Here is a 16,983-nt window from a genome sequence, read left to right on the forward strand (position 1 = left end):
GGATGTGTGTCAGAGGCGGTGTGGTTGGCGAAGGATAGAGCAGGGTTTAGGGCTATTGTGCATAGGGTCACTATGAGTCAGAAACGACTCGACAGCACATAACAACAACAACGACAACATAGCCCAGATCAGGCACACCTTAGTCTCCACCTGACGTTGATGCTCTTCAGTACTCTTGAGAGGTCACTCACAGCTGACTTTCCCAATGCAATTCATCTCCTGATTTTCTGGCTACCTTTACCAAGAGTGTTGACTGTGGAACCAAGTAAACGAAAACTGTTAACTATCTCAATCTCTTCAATATCCATACTGATGCTGCCAATTGGCCCAGTGGGGAGAATCTTTGACAGCAGTCCTTGACCTTCTGGAGCAAGTGCTTCCGGTACTTCTCAGTTTCAGCAAGCAGGGTTGAATCATCCGCATAATGTAGGTTGTTGACGATTCTTCCACTAATCTTGATGCCACATTCCTCCTTGTACAGCCCATCATCTCAGATGATCTGTTCTATATACAGATTGAAAAGGTATGGAGACAAAATACATCCCTGACAGAACCCTTTCTTGATTTTGAACCATGTAGTGTCTCCTTGCTCTGTTCTGACGACTGCCTCTTGGTCCAAGTATAGGTTTCACATTAGCACAATCAAATGTTCTGGGATTCCCTTTCTTCTCAGAGTCAGCCACAGCTTGTTGTGATCCACACAGCCAACAGCCTTTGAGTAGTCAATGAAGCACAGATAGACGTTCTTCTGGTATTCTCTGCTTTCTGCCAAGATCCATCTAACATTAGCTAAAATATCCTTAGTACCGAGACCTCTTCTTAGTCAAGTCTGCACATCCGGCAGTTCTCTGCTGACATATTGTTCCAAATGTTTTTGGATCATTTTCTTGCTCGCGTGTGATATTAATGATATTGTTCGATGATTTCCACACTCTGTTGGGTCACCTTTCTTTGGAATGGGAACAGATATTGATCTTTTCCAGTCAGTGGGCCAGCTGGCTGTTCTCCGTATTTCTTGGCACAACTTAGTGAGCACATCCAGGGCAGTGTCTGTCTGTAGAAATATGTCAATTAGTATGCCATCAACTCCTGGAGGCTTGTTTTTTGCCAATTCCTTCAGGGCAATTTGACCTTCCTCTTTCATCATCATAGACCCTTGCTCATATGTCATTTCATGAAATTCTTCTGTGTCACCCAGTTCCTTCTGATACAGTGAGTCTGTGTATTCCTTCCATCTTCTCTTGATACTTCCTGGATTAACATTCTACCCAAAGTATCTTTTCACAAATGTAACCTATTTGATTCCTATGCATACCATCAGGTGAAATCCACTTGCATAGCCTGAGTTTATGTTTCTTATAAAAGATATTAGCAATAAATAAATCATTGAATGTGCATAACTCTATCATTCTATCTCCAGCCTCATTTCTCTCACCAAGCCCATGTTTTCTAGCTACTGATCCTTCTTCCGTGTTCCCAACTTTTGCATTCCAGTCGCCCATTACTATTAATGCATCTTGATTGCATGTTTGATCTATTTCTGACTGCAAAAGTTGGTAAAAATCTTCTGTTTCCTCTTCTTTGGCTCTGGTTGTTGGTGCATATATTTGAATGATAGTGGTATTCACTGGACTTCCTTGTATGTGTATGGATATTATCCTGTCGCTCACCACATTGTGTTTCAGGATAGATCTAGAAATGATTTTTTTAATTATGAAACCAACCCCATTTTTCCTCACCTTTTCATCCCCAGCATAGTAAATTATATAATCATCTGATTCAAAATGTCCCATGCCAAGCCATCTCATTTCGCCAATACCTAGTAGGTCAATATTTATGCGTTCCATTTCTTTCTTAACAACGTCCAGTTTTCCTACATTCATGCTTCTCACATTCCACGTTCCAATCACTAGTGTCTCCTTACAGCTGTTTCTCTTTTTCCATGTTTCCATTTCTAACATCTCAGTTTCAATTGCCATGTCTGTTAGTCCAAATGATGATCTAAGTGTGCTCTATTTTACGTAGGGTTTTCGAAGGCCTGTAATTTCAGAAGTGCATGGCCAATCCTTCTTCCTAGTCTGTCTCAATTTTTAAATATATATAATAGTATCTGACAGACAAACATTCTACAGAAAAGAGTAAATGAAAGACATTTACCAGTTAGAAAGACCAATATTCAATGTTGCTGCCCACCTGGCTACATATTTGGTTGCTTTTGGGTTTTGGGGTTTTGTTGTTGTAGTTGTTTTGTTTTTTTTTTAAATCCACCCTTTCCCTACCCCACCACTAACCTTTCCTACTTTTGCTTACAACATTCAACACCCATCTCCCATTGACCAGCCCCTGATGTGATGTCCTAAGTCTCAAGTAATCAGGTTTCCTCTGATTCTGACCATATCATCTTGCTGTCAGTCTCTTATAATGCTGTCAGTATGACTTCAATTTAAAGTTCTTAAGTACAACTCTTATGTATAGCTTCTTTTCCTGGAAGATTCTGAGAAAAAGGCCTCTTAAACTTCCACTCTGGAGACTAAGGTGCTCTTGATCCAGGCTATAATCTTTGCAATTACGTGCTATGCATCAGAGAGTTGGACAGTTAATAGGGATGATAGAAAAAGAATAGATGCCTTTGAGCTGTGGTGCCGGAGAAGACTGTTTAATATACCATGGACTACTAGGAGAACAAACAGGTTTGTTCTGGAGAGGGTGAAGCGAGAATGTTCCCTGGAGTCAAGGATTCTGAAGCTTCCTCTGACATACTTTGGGCATGTTGCAAGGAGGGACTGGTCCTTGGAGAGAGACATCATGTTTGGGAGAGTGGAGGGACGGGACTAGAGAGGAAGACACTCGATGAGATGGATTGATTCTGTGAATGGAGTGGTGGGAATGAATGTGTTTGAGACAGCGAGATTGGCACAGCATAGAACGGTATTTAGGGCTCTTGTACATAGGGTCGCTATGAGTAGCAAACGACTCGATGGCACATAACAACAACAACAACACCCAAAGTATCCTTAAGTATTGCCACCCGTGGCTTAAATTTGTTTTTTAGCTCCTTCAGCTTAAGAAACACTGAGCGAGTTTGGCCCTTTTGATTTTCTGACTCTAACTCTCTGCACATTTCATTATGAGATGGCTTGGCATGGGACATTTTGAATCAGACGATTATATAATTTACTATGCTGGGGATGAAAAGGTGAGAAAAATGGGGTTGGTTTCATAATTAAAAATGTCATTTGTAGATCCATCCGGAAATACAATGTGGTGAGCGACAGGATAATATCCATACACATACAAGGAAGTCCAGTGAATACCACTATCACTCAAATATATGCACCAACAGCTAGAGCCAAAGAGGAGGAAATAGAAGATTTCTACCAGCTTTTGCAGTCAGAAGTTGATCAAACATGCAATCAAGATGCATTGATAATAATGGGCGACTGGAACACAAAAGTCAGGAACAGAAAAGAAGGATCAGTAGCTGGAAAATATGGGCTCAGTGAGAGAATGAGGCTGGAGATGAGAGTGTCGGAGTTCTGCACGTTCAATGATTTATTCATTGCAAAAACCTTCTATAAGAAACTTAAACGCAGGCTATACACATGGGTCTCACCTGATGGCATGCATAGGAATCAAATAGATTACATTTGTGGAAAGACTCAGTGGAGAAGCTCAATATCAGCAGTGAAAACCAGGCCGGGTGCTGATTGTGGGACAGATCACTAACTACTCATATGCAAGTTGAAGCTGAAGTTGAGGAAAATTAAATCAAGTCCACAGGAGCCAAAATTTGATCTTAAGTCTATCCCACTCGAATTTCAAAACCATCTCAGGAACAGGTTTGAGGCTTTGAGCACCAGTGAGCATAGACCAAAAGAGCTCTGGGAGGATATCAAGAAAATAGTCCATGAAGAATGCAAATGATCATTACAAAGGCTGAAAAAGAAGAAAATGCCAAGATGGATGTCAGATGAGACCCTGAATTTGCATTAGAGCGCCGAGAAGCCAAAGCTAAAGGAAGAAACCAAGAAATCAAAGAGCTGAACAGAAAATTTCAGAAGGCAGCCGGGGACAACAAAGCAAGATACTATAATGAAATGTGCAGAGAGCTAGAATCATGTGTATAGCCTGCATTTATGTTTCTTAGAAAAGGTATTTGCAATAAATAAATCATTGAATGTGCAGAACTCTATCACTCTCTCACCAAGCCAGTGTTTTCCAGCTACTGATCACTCTTTCTGTTCCCAACTTTTGTGTTCCAGTCTCCCATTATTATTAATGTATCTTGATTGCATGTTTCATCAATTTCTGGCTGCAAAAGTTGATAGAAATCTTCTATTTCCTCCTCTTTGGCTCTAGTTGTTGGTGCATATATTTGAATGATAGTGGTATTCACTGGACTTCCTTGTATGTGCATGGGTATTATCCTGTAGCTCACCACATTGTATTTCAGGATAAGTATTATTAAAATAAATATGATCATGCTTTTCTACATTTCTCTGTGTGTGTGTGCGTGTGTGTGTGTGCACATGTGTGGCTTAATCTGCTATTATAACTACAAAGACACATCAAGAAAATATAAAAACCAAGAAGTTCAGCTGTTTAACTTTCCAATAGTCTCCTTGATTCAATGAAGAGATTTCGATTATTTAAAGCAATAAAGCACCTATTTTGATGAAAATATATTGTAACTGATCTTTGAACTTTTTAAGGATGCTAAAGCATTTCTTTTTTTGGTAATAAATAAAAGGAAGATGCTAATATTCTTATTTAACGTATCTGGACACAGGTTCAATGAGCTCAAGTGACTCAGCTCCTATTCAAACCCATGCATTTTTCACTACAAGTACAGTGACTTTAACAGTCTTACCTATGGGGCATATTTCAGTGACAGACTCTGTCCGGTTCTTAAATTGCCTTCCCCCCACCCAAACTTACCTTTAAGTTACATTTATGCTTGTCACACCAAGTATTCTGCTTTTTATTTCCAAAACATGGTTACCATGGGTACAGATAAGACACAGCAAATAAATAGACCAATCAAGACAGACAGTAGATTACTCCCTTCTATTCTTCATCTTGAGTCTGTCAGGGAATTCTGGGAAAGAAGAAGAGAGGTCACTTCTGTCAGGAGAAAGGAAGGCAACAAAAGGACGAGACTTCAAGAAAATGAACATGTAAGTGATGAAAGCTATAGGGAAAAAATTGATGAAGAATTAAATACAACTGATGCATTACCCTGAGACACAGGACTCAAAGAGACAAAGAATGACAGTTTTTTAAATAAAATAACATTGCTGCTTTTATAATTGGGCTGACATTTTGAGTAAAATGTCGATGTTAAATAAACAAAAGAAGACAAATGACAACACATCTTTTTCTTTTCTAAATTCTTTCTTTGGAACATACTGTAGAAGAAAAAGCATATGTTTTGATGTCAGACTAATCTAGACTAAAAAAATTAACTGAACTGTTTATTGAGCACATGCAAGTCTTTAACTTTACTAAGTCAAACACCTTGCCTGAAAAAGGAGGGGCTCTAAGTATTAAAATAAAAATACATTTTAGCATTTATTAGTAGGAATACTATTTTCATTCTTACAAAAACATTGAAATAAATAAAAGACATTTAAAGGAATTTTTTGTATTACTTTTTTTAAATTTCCTGAGCTAAATGTAAAAATTTCCCACTTTTGAGATGGTAAATTATTATGGAATTATAAAATCATGGAGGAATGAAAATATCATACATTCCTCAGTCCCTTCAATAATAAAAGTAAATGAATTAAGATATTTATTTCTTCAATGTTTCTGAGAAGAAAAAAAAAACAAAAACAAAACAACTCTGACCACAGTTGCGGAAGTGCTAAGGGTTACTCTCATATGTTATTGAAACAGGTAAAACAATTTAGGAAATCCAAAAGAAAGCAGCTGGACTTTGATTTATTGTGACATCATTGTGGTGGTTTATTCTCTATTGTTAAAAATGTCCAGAGAGCAAGGTAATCAAAACCAGGGGCTGGTTATAGAATTTTCTTTTTTATCCTTTTTTTTTTTAAAAGAAAAAGTTATTTTGGTTTCAGGGTGGATCTAGACAACACAGGGCTCAAAGTAAAACCTGGTAGTATTCTTAAGCTAGAACAAATGACAGTGCAATTGATTTGGAGGTGTAAAAGCCATGAATCAAATACTAACTGATGCTCCAGGTGACCCCATGAGAACAACAGTCTTGGTGTCATTTAGGATTCTTGTATTAGTGTGTTATGACCCATCTTTCAGTTTATCATAGTCTTGCATGTTGCTGTCATGCAGAAAGCTATGTCTTGTACAAGCAGGTCACACATGGTGGGCAAGTTTTGGTGAAGCTTCCATCGAAAACAATATTGATCCAATAGATAGAAAGGCCTGGAGATTTACTCTCTAAAATTAACTAATGAAAACTTTATATATAGCAACAGAATGTTATCTAATAATATGTTAGTAGATGAACCCCTACAGTATGAATTTGGAGTTTCAGCTTCCAGAACTTGAAGGAAATAAATTTCTGTTCTTTATAATCACCAATTTATTGTAGTTTGTTGTTGATGATGTCTTGTTAAAGTTGTTGTGTGCCTTTGAGTCAGAACTGATTGATTCATAGCTGATTCTTCAGTGGGTTTTCAGAGGCAGTCAATTACATTTGACAAGCTAGTCCTGACTTTTCACCTTTCCCAGCAAGATGTCTTTTTCCAAGTTACCCTGAGACATGAGACATTTCCATGTTAATCTCCTGTTAACATGCTCAAATCTGTGAGACTAATTTTCACCATCTTTGCCTCTAAGGGACATTAAGGTTGCACTTTTTTAAGACAGTTTTGTTTGTTCTTTTGGTAGTCCATACCAAATAGTATATTCAACATACTTTGCCAACACCACAGTTTGAAAGTGTGCATCCTACTTTGGTTTTTTTTACTCTCTGTATAACTTTAAGATACAACTTAAAATACAGTGACTTGAATCAAGCTCACCTTCAACTTTAAACCTACATCCATTCTGTTCAGCACTTTGAAGAGGTCCTTGACAGCATATTTTCCCAGTGCAACACAACTTTCGATTTCTTCACTGATGTTTCCATGAACGTTGATTGTGAATGCAAGTAAAATGAAATTCTTAACAACATCAATCTTGATGAAGATTTTTGATTTCTTAATGTTTAGCGGAAACCCATATTGAAGGTTGTAGTACTTGATTTTCTACAGTAAGTACTTCAAGTCTTCTTCACTTCCTGCAAGCAAGGAACACAGAGCTTTCCTCCAATCCTGATGCCGCATTCTTCTTCATAGTCTAGTTTCTTAATCCCACATTCTTCTTCATAGTCTAGTTTCTTGATATATTTGCTCAGTATATAGATTAAACACACATGGAGAAGGTGTACAACCCTGCTACACACCTTTCCTGATTTATTTTAAACCCTTAGAGTTCCTTGATATGTTCTGACAACTGTGTTCTGGTTTATGTGTAAGGATTCATGTGAACACACTTACATGTTCTGGGATTCACATTTTTCTCAATGTTCGCCATAATTTGTTTCAATGCACTCAGTCAAATGGCTTTTCATAGTTAAAGAAACACAGATAAATAAATATCTGGGAGTTTCTGTTTTCAGTCAAAATCCTTCTGACAACATCAATAATATCCCCTGTACCAGAGCCTATTCTGAATTGAGCTTGAGTCTTTGGAAGTTCCCTGTTGATGTACAGTTCCAGCCATTTTTAAATAAATCTTCAGCAAGATGTTACTTGGATGTAGTGTTAATGACACTGATAATTTATGCACTAGGTTAGATTACCAATCTTCGAATGAGAACAAATATGAGTCTTTAAAAAAATGAGAAAAATAAATATATATCTTCTAGTTCATTGTCCAGCTATCCATCTTATTAATTTCTTAGCATAGGCTGGTAATCATCCCCAGGCTGGATGTGTTTGTTACCACCCAGAGAAGCTGAAGTTCTGACCTAACTGGATACCCTAACTCCAATTGTCTGCTGGCTGGCAGAGACACTGTCCCAGAACAGACGCTCTGCCTTCTACTTCCCATAGCAGGCATCTATGTATGCATGCTTGTTTTGTATTTTGCTCTTATGAGTATAGCACTTATATGCAAGTTTCTTATTCTATGGTGACTTGAGTGTTGCTGTAGTGCTGAAAGCCAGGTCACATGTATTTTATATACTGGACATTGCCCATGGTGAACAGGTTTCACTAGAGTTTGCAGAACAAAGTTCTACAAAAGACTCATAAATGTAATGGTAATTTCCTCATTTATGAAAAGAGCATGATTAGATTGCCTGGTTTACATGCAGTAATTAAGGAATCCAGGTTTTCCATATGATGGGGTTTTTTACACATATTTTGTTGTTGTTGTTGTTGAGGTTAGATATCATCCAATCGATTACAACTCATAGGTAACTTACAAACAACGAATCTGAAACTTGCCTTATTCTGCACCATGCTCAAAATCTTCCATGTGCACCAGCCAATTGTTATAGTCACTGTGTCAGTCCATTAGGTTGAAGGTCTTCTTATCTTTCTTTGACCTTTCTCAGCATGATGTCTTTTTTACAAGGACTGACCCCTCGTGACAACATTCCCAAAGATGCGAACTTTCACCATCCTTGTTTCTAAAATGCACTGTTCTTCCAAGACAGACTTGTTTGTTCTTTTGGCAGTTCATAACTTTCCCCAAAGTTTAAGTAACTAGTTTTCTCTGGAGAAATGAGTCTCTATGTTGGCTATGTATTAAATTCACCTGGGAATCAAAAAAATGCAGATTGTTCCACATGAAGTAGGAGGTGACCTAGACTTCAAGTGTTTTAAAAGTTTCTTAGGTGGTCCATTGTGCATCCAACTTTTTTATCAGCATATAGCCTGAGAAAAGAGTTAGAAGCCGTACCTAGGCTGTGTACATGAATTCTGCTCACATGTATCAGTCTAAGGGAAAATGAGAAAAGGGCAACTGATTTTAGCCACAGCTGTGGTCTTTTCAATTACTTGGTGTACTTCTGAATGGTGGACAATGAGTGAGGATGGCAGAAGAATTGATGCCTTTGAGCTGTAGTGTTAAAAAGAAGAGTACCAGACTGCATAGTCAGTTTAAACTCCCAGTGACCCGACAAAACAGAGAGCTGTTAGGAGGGATCCCAAGGCTGTACAATTTTGCAGAAGCAGACTGCTGTATCTTTGTTTTGCAGACCTGGGTTTGAAACTCATTTTTCCTTGCAGTCCATTTACATCATTTCGTTCCACTATGTGTAACAATGACCAGAAAACAAAGGCTGCAGAACAATATGCTTTGTTCTTTCACTAAACTTTAGCCCAGAGGTGGGCAGGCCAAGACTTGTACTTCAGTTCTGAGGAAGCAAGATTTCAATCTGTTTCCATCTTTCTGCTTTGCCTTTTCCCAACTACCTTTCATCCTCAAGATCACTGCCAAGTAGAAGATGGTTGTTTGAGGACCAAATGAGAACACAGACTGCCTTCAATGCTCCTGAGTTTTCACTCAAAGGGGTTTTCATTGAGTAATTTTAGGGAGATATATCATCAAGGATTTCTTCCTCCCCAACACCAATAGCAAAGTTCATCAGAGAAGCAATTAACAAATGCTGAAGAGGTTATGGACAGATTGAAACCCTTATTCACTGTTTGTGGGAATGAAAAATGGTGCAACCACGGTAGACGGTTTGGCACTTTCTCAAAAAGTTGTAAACAGAAATACCATTTGACCCAATGACTGCCACTACTGGGAATATACACACTCTAAAGAAACCAGAACAACATCCAAACAAATATATGCATACCCACGTTTACTCCTGCATTATTCACAATAGCAAAGAGATGAAAGCAACCCAAGTGTCCAACAACAAATGAAAACAATGAACTGGTAAAACATTACATAACATGGATGACCTTGAAGGACACTATGCTAGGTGAAATACCTGTCACAAAAGGACAAATACTCCCTAACATCACTGTTATAAAGCAAGACCGACATGGGGATCTTGAAGGTGAACAGGAAAAGAGGGGACAGATAATGAACCCTGCATTAGAACAGATGAAAGAAAGGTCTCTTAAAAAGGAATATATGATTAAGCATTTATGTAAGACAACAGTCGAGGATAAGAAGTACACTGCAAAGTGGACAGGGGGAGGAGGAGGGGATGAGGGGAGGGAAGAAATTATGCAACAATGAATGAATATTAATAAAATTTAAAAAAATAAAAAAGAAGAGTACCAAATATCCCATGGAATGATAAAAAATTCAAAGAGATATGTCTTGAAATAAGTGTACCAGGGTGCTCCTTAGAGGTGAGGGTGAGAAAGCTTCATTTCACATCATTTGGACATATTGTCCTTGGGAAAGTACATAATGCTTGGAAAGGTAGAGGGTCAGTATAGATGAAGAACTTCAGGGAGGTAGATTAATGCAGTGACTGATAAGGGGTTCAAGTATATCAGAGATGATGAGGATGACACAGGATATGGGAAGGATCATACAGTCAACATAAGTCAGAGCCAGTTCAACAACACCTCAAAATAAATATTCCATGGAAGGGGCAAATTGAAGGTTATCACTGCACACTACTAGTGTTGTTAGTTTCATTCTTTTCTTCTGATTTCTTACTTATTTTCATCTATTTGTTCTGTACAAATTCATCTTAGAAAAATTAAAACCTAGCTTTCTTTCTCCTAAAACCAAACAACAAACTCTTTCTGGAAGTAAATGCAAGGTTGGTTAAGCATTTTTATTATGTACTTACAGCATTTGAGAGATTTTGAATAGGGAATTTAAGGGAAAACATAATTCCTCTTTTTCCTATATGCCGAATTGATTCCCTTAATGGTTCTATGACCCTTAATCCAGTATATTATGACTATATCTTCTCAACAAACAGTTATTTTTACACTGTTTTTCTGCCTTAATTCTTAATCTTTCCTTTCTGTGAGTGTCATTCTCTTCTCTATTCCTTCCACCATTAATGTAATTTATCTCTTTTACTTTCTCTTACCTGAAGCTTTATTGTTGTTGTTTTTGTTAAGTGCAATTGAGTCAAGTACAACTCATAGTGACCCCATGAACAAAAGATCTGAACCTTATTCTGTCCTATGCCATCATCACACTTCACAGAACAGGACATAGATATGGAACTGCCAGAAGTTCAAGCAATATTTAAAGGAGGTCATGGCACCAGGGATATTATTGCTCATGTCAGACAGATCTTGGCTGAAAGTATGGAATATCAGAAGAATGTCTACTTTTATTTTATTGACTATGCAAAGGCATTTGACTGTGTAGGTAATGACAAGTTATGGCTGACATTGAGAAGAACAGGAATCCCAGAGCACTTGATTGTGGTCATGCAGAAACTGTGTCTGGACCAGGTGGCTGTTGTGGAAACAGAGCAAGGGAATACTGCGTGGTTTAAAATTGACAAGGAAATGTGTCAGGGTTGTCTTTTCTCTCCATGCCTACTTAATCTGTATGTTTAACAAATTATCTGAAATACTAGACTCTATGAGGAGGAGTGTGGCATCAGGATTTTAGGGAGACTCATCAATAGCCTGCAAATAACACAACTTTGCTTGTTGAAAGTGAGGAAGACTTGAAGCATTTGTTGCAGAAAATCAAGTCAAGAAGGCAAAAATTCTTATCACTGGACCAATTGGCAGTGTCATGATGGATGGAGAGGAGATTGAAACTGATAACAGCTTCATCTTGCTTTGAACCACAATCAATACACTTGGTACCAGCAGTCAAAAAATAAAGAGATACTTTGTACTGAGAATATCTGCAGTTAAGAAACTTTCCAAATTATTGAGGAGTAGTAATGTCAATTTAAGAACTAAGGTCTGATTTAGGCCATCGTCTTTCTGATCACTTGCTTTGCATCTGAGACCTGGACAATGAATAAAGATGACAAAAATAGAATTGATGCCTTTGATCTGTGGTGTTGGAGTAAAGCACTTATCATTCCATGGACGGCCAAGAGAACAAGCATATCTTGGAAAGGGTGCAGCCAGAGTGGTCTTTGTAGGCAAGAACGATGAGATTTCTCCTCACATACTTTGGACATGTAGCTAGGAGAGGCTATTCGTCAAAGAAGGACATGATACTGGGAAGGGTGGAGGTTCAGCGAAGGAGAGGAACACCCTCAACGAGGTGGATTGACAAGGTGACTGCTACAAGGGACTCTTGAGGGAAATGTTATGGCAGCATCCTAAATTGTGTCCCCACCCCATGTCCAAACTCTCATTTCCACAATTTACTTTCAACTCTATTGCTAGAAATTTTTCACAAAAATATTTGCTTACTGAGAAAGCTTAATTGACTTCACTAACTATATCCTTAAAATTTTCTGCTCTTTAGGGATGTGCAACTACTTGCAATTAGCTATCTAACTTTCAACTTTATCATTCCATAAATATTTTTCATGCTTAGCTCATTTTGTCTACTATGACACTAACAAATTTCAAACTACAACACTAAAGGACATTTCACTTTGAAGGATTTCATTTCCCACATATTTGTCTGTGAGTTTTATCTTTGCTTCAAGCTTACATTTGACTATGTTAATTCCCAGATCTATTCAGTCTGTATTAATTTGCACCCCTCTCAGTTTTTGTTCCACTGCTACTTGTACATGAACTCCACACTTGCGTGAGTCATGACACTTTTGGTCTATCTTTTATCGGGGGCACTGACTGTGTCAAACCTCACTTTTTGTCCCCTCTGAAATTTGTGATCTCTTTACCTATATAACCACATACATCTTGCCTTTTTGTTTTTCTACCAAACACTCTGCTTGTATTAAATGCTGATGACTTCAGTTCTGAAATCTCCAGATTTTCAGTCTCTTCTATCCACCTACCTAAATTTCTATCTTAACACCTTTCAAGTATTTAAATCTCAAGATGTTAAAAATACAAATCTTCCTCTTCTCCCCTTCTGCTCATATATTCTATTTCTGAATTAGAAAGCGTTGTTGTTGTTATATGCTGTCAAGTTATCCACGACTCATAGCGACCTTGTGAACAATGGTTCTGAACTGTGTTCTATTCCGAGCCAGACTCACTGTCTCTGACACACCTGATCCCATTACCACACTTACTGTTTCATTCTATAACATTAAGGATCTTCCTCTCTTTTGCTGACCATCTATCATTACAAACAATATGTCCTTCTCAAACGATTAGCCCCTCTGAAAACATACCCAAATACGTGATATGGAGTTTTAAAACCCTTGCTTTTTTTTTTTTTAATGGAACACTTCATCATGAATTTGCGTGTCATCCTTGCACAGGGGCCATGCTAATCTTCTCTGTACCGTTCCAGTTTTAGCATATGTGCTGCCAAAGCAAACACGAAAAACCCTTGCTTTTAAGGAGCAACCTTAAACATTTCACCCTTTCGAGGACAGAACTGTTTCTTCCCTTGCAGACTATGGTATATTTAATATTCTTCTCCGGTACCGCAAATCAAAGGCATTATTGTTCTTCTGTCATCCTTAGTAATTGTGTAGTTCTCAGATGCGTAGCAAGCAAATGAGAAGACTATGTTCTTTAGACTGATTTCATTGTTCTTTAGTGCTCTAGGGAGGTCCTTAACAGCAGATTTTCCCAATATAACTCATTTTTTTATCTTTCTGATTGCTGGTGCCAAGGACATTGGTTGTGGATCTGAGCAAGATGAAACAATTGACAATTTCAATCTTCTCTCCATCTATCATGACACTACCTGTGGGCCTAGTGGTGAAGATTTTTGCTTTCCTAATGTGAGTCATTGTATTGAAAGGAATTGGCAGATACAGAAGAATTTAATGAAATAACATTTGAGCAAGAGCCTATGGTGATAAAGGAAGAAGTTGAAGCTGCTTTGAAGGAAATAGCAAAAAATAAGGCCCCAGGAAGAGATGGTATACCAATTGACATATTTCAAGCAGCAGATGCTGCCCTGGATGTGCCCACCAAGTTGTGCCAAGAAATCTAGAGAACAACCACTTGGCCAACTGACTGGAAGAGATCTATATTTCTTCCCATTCCAAAGAAGGGTGACCCAACAGAATGTGGAAACTACAGAACAATATCATTGATTTCACTTGTACACAAGATTCTACTGAAGATTATCCAAAACCGACTGCCAGAGTCCAGGCTGGGTTTAGAAGGGGTCGTGGTACTAGGAATATTGTAACTGATGTTGGATGTAACTTAGCTGAAAGCAGAGAATACCAGAAGACTGTATATCTGTGTTTCATTGATTATGCAAAGGCATTTGACTGTGTGCATGATAACAAACTGTGACTGACTCTGAGAAGAATGGGAATCCCAGGACACTTGATGGTTCTAATGTGAAACCTATACTTGGACCAGGAGGCAGTCATCAGAACAGAGCAAGGAAACACTGCATAGTTAAAAATTGGGAAGGATGTACACCAGGGATGAGTCCTATCTCCATTCCTTTTCAACCTGTATGCAGAGCAGATTATTCGAGAGGCTGGACTCTATGAGGAGAAGTGTGGCGTCAGGATTGGTGGAAGAGCTATTAACAATCTGCTTTATGCAGATGACACAACCCTGCTCCCTAAAATTGAGGAGGACCTCATGCACTTACTGCAAAGGGTAAAAGACTGCAGCCTTCAGTATGGACTGAGGCTCAATGTCAAGAAGACAAAGATTCTCACCACTGGACTAATTGGTAGCATCAGGATGGATGGCAAAGAGATTGAGATTGTTCACAGCTTCAGTTTGCTTGGCTCCACAGTCAACACTCTTGGCACCAGCAGCCAGGAAATAAAAAAACGTATTGCAATGGGAAAGTCTGCTGTTAGGGACCTCTCTAAGTATTCAAGAGCAACAGTGTCTCTCTGGAAACTAGGGTGCACCTGATACAGGCCATAGTCTTTGCAATCACTTGTTATGCATCAGAGAGTTGGACAATGACTAGGGAAGACAGAAGGAGAATTGATGCCTTTGAGCTGTGGTGCTGGAGAAAAGTATTGAATGTACCCTGGACTTCCAAGAAAACAAACAGATTCATCCTGGAGAGGGTTAAACCAGGCTACTCCTTGGAGGCAAGGATTCTGGGGCTTTGTCTGGCATACTTTGGACATGCTGTAAGGAGGGACAGGTCCTTGGAGACGGACAGCATGTTTGGTAGTGTGGAGGGACAGCACAGGAGGGGAAGACCCTCTATGAGGTGGATTGACTCAGTGACTGGGGTAATCAGGATGGGTTTGTCAGAGTCCATGCGATCAGCACAGGATAGAGCAGGGTTTAGGGCTGTTGTACATAGGGTCGCTAGAGTTGCAAGCAACTGGACAGCACATAACAACAAAAACAACAACAATGGTGAGATGCAATCCATATTGAGGGCTGCAATCTTTGATCTTCCCCAGCAAGTGCTTTCCATTCTCCTCAGTTTCAGCAAGGCAAGTTGTATCATTTGCATAACACAAGTTGTTGGTCAATTTTCCTCCATGACCCTTGTTTTTGTTCATTGACTCACAAGTTCTATGGCCTCAGTCTTCAAAAGTTCTCCTTAATCTCTCCAAAAGTTCCTCATTATCTCTACTGGCTTTACTTGATTTTCTGTGTCTAGGATAGTAGGTCACACATTAGAGATCCAGCAAATAGAATGGATATTTCCTCCTTCTGGTTTGGTTCTTTCCAGCCATTATGGAAACAGTATATATACATTACTCCTTTGCTAACAAATACTCACACTTTTCCATTGATAAGAGGCCTTTAGTCCTCTGAGGTGTTTATATTCTCATCCTTAGTTTCACTAATCTGGAGTCATCCTGCCATTTTGAGTTACTCTCCTGACATTCTTCCTCTTCTAGACTACTGGCCCTTTCAGTTTCCACCTTCCACTCCCTCTATGGTTGTCACACTGAAAGGTCAATTTTACACAAACTTTTATTCTCCTTAATACCTTTGAGGTATAGAATATATGATTTCTTTCCTCCTCAAAACCCATTTATTCTTATTTCTGACTCCATAGTACACAACAACAACATGCCCCAAGTATGCAAGACAAAGATGTATCATCTTGGTTTCCAAGGACCACTCTGGCTCCAACTTCTCTTCTGTTTGTTCCTTTCATAAAGCCCAGCTTCTCAAATAATTTGTGATCACAGTCTGTAGTGATTATTCTTTAACAAATTTTTCTTTCTTACTATAATATGGAGGGGGGATGTGGAAATGGTTTTTATTCCTAAAGTTTGTATAGTAACTGGAACATTGCTTTGAGAAATGCATGTGTGCTAAATGCATGAACAAATAAATTACATCATGGATTTTATCAGTCTTAGGGGGTTGTAGATAGAAATGAACTTAAAAGGCCTTGGCCAAAAATAATATGGTCAGTCTCTATTGATAGAATTACTTGGATAGAACATAGAACCTGAATGTCTAATGGTATATCCTTCCTATCAAATTTTCATTTGCAAAGCCTAGAAATTAAAAGAAAATACTATTCACAGGCCAGGATATGTGTGTACAACAGAAAGAAGAAAAACTTCTTTGAGGAAATTAACATTGATATCTTTTGTTCAATTAATTATTGGACACACTAATCAAAACATTGTTTAGTGATTTGTAAGATAACATATACTTGACTATTTCGCTTTTACTTGGACATTTCTGGCACTATCTTTGTGAAAATATTTTAAGAGAAAATTATATTTTATGTCATTTCTAAGTAGTCTATTATGTGCTTTTTAAATGATAAATAGGAGTCATTCTTCTAACAGTTAAGTGTACACCTATTAAATAATTTAAGGATTAAACCTAAGAACTTCCCAGACAAAGCAAACAAAGAGGGCAGACGCACTACCAGACCAGCTTCTCTTTTCTTTTTAATGCTGGAACATTCACATTTTAGACACGACTATGGTCATACTGATGGTTATGTGAAATCCTTCCAGCGCTATTGTAATTCTGTCCT

General features: G+C 38.3%; 1 protein-coding gene across 1 annotated transcript in view; it reads left to right on the forward strand.

Annotated features, from left to right (window-relative positions):
- Positions 1-10,030: 10,030 nt before the first annotated feature.
- LOC102847795 (KHDC3-like protein-like) overlaps positions 10,031-16,983 on the forward strand; it is a 47,882-nt gene continuing 40,929 nt past the window's right edge. The window contains exon 1 of the mRNA XM_006882909.1: positions 10,031-10,045. Coding sequence (XP_006882971.1) covers positions 10,031-10,045 — 15 coding nt within the window. The remainder of the gene's footprint in view (positions 10,046-16,983) is intronic.

Source organism: Elephantulus edwardii, unplaced genomic scaffold (assembly GCF_000299155.1).
Source record: "Elephantulus edwardii isolate Elephantulus edwardi_28Jun2011 unplaced genomic scaffold, EleEdw1.0 scaffold00025, whole genome shotgun sequence".
NCBI lineage: Eukaryota > Metazoa > Chordata > Mammalia > Macroscelidea > Macroscelididae > Elephantulus > Elephantulus edwardii.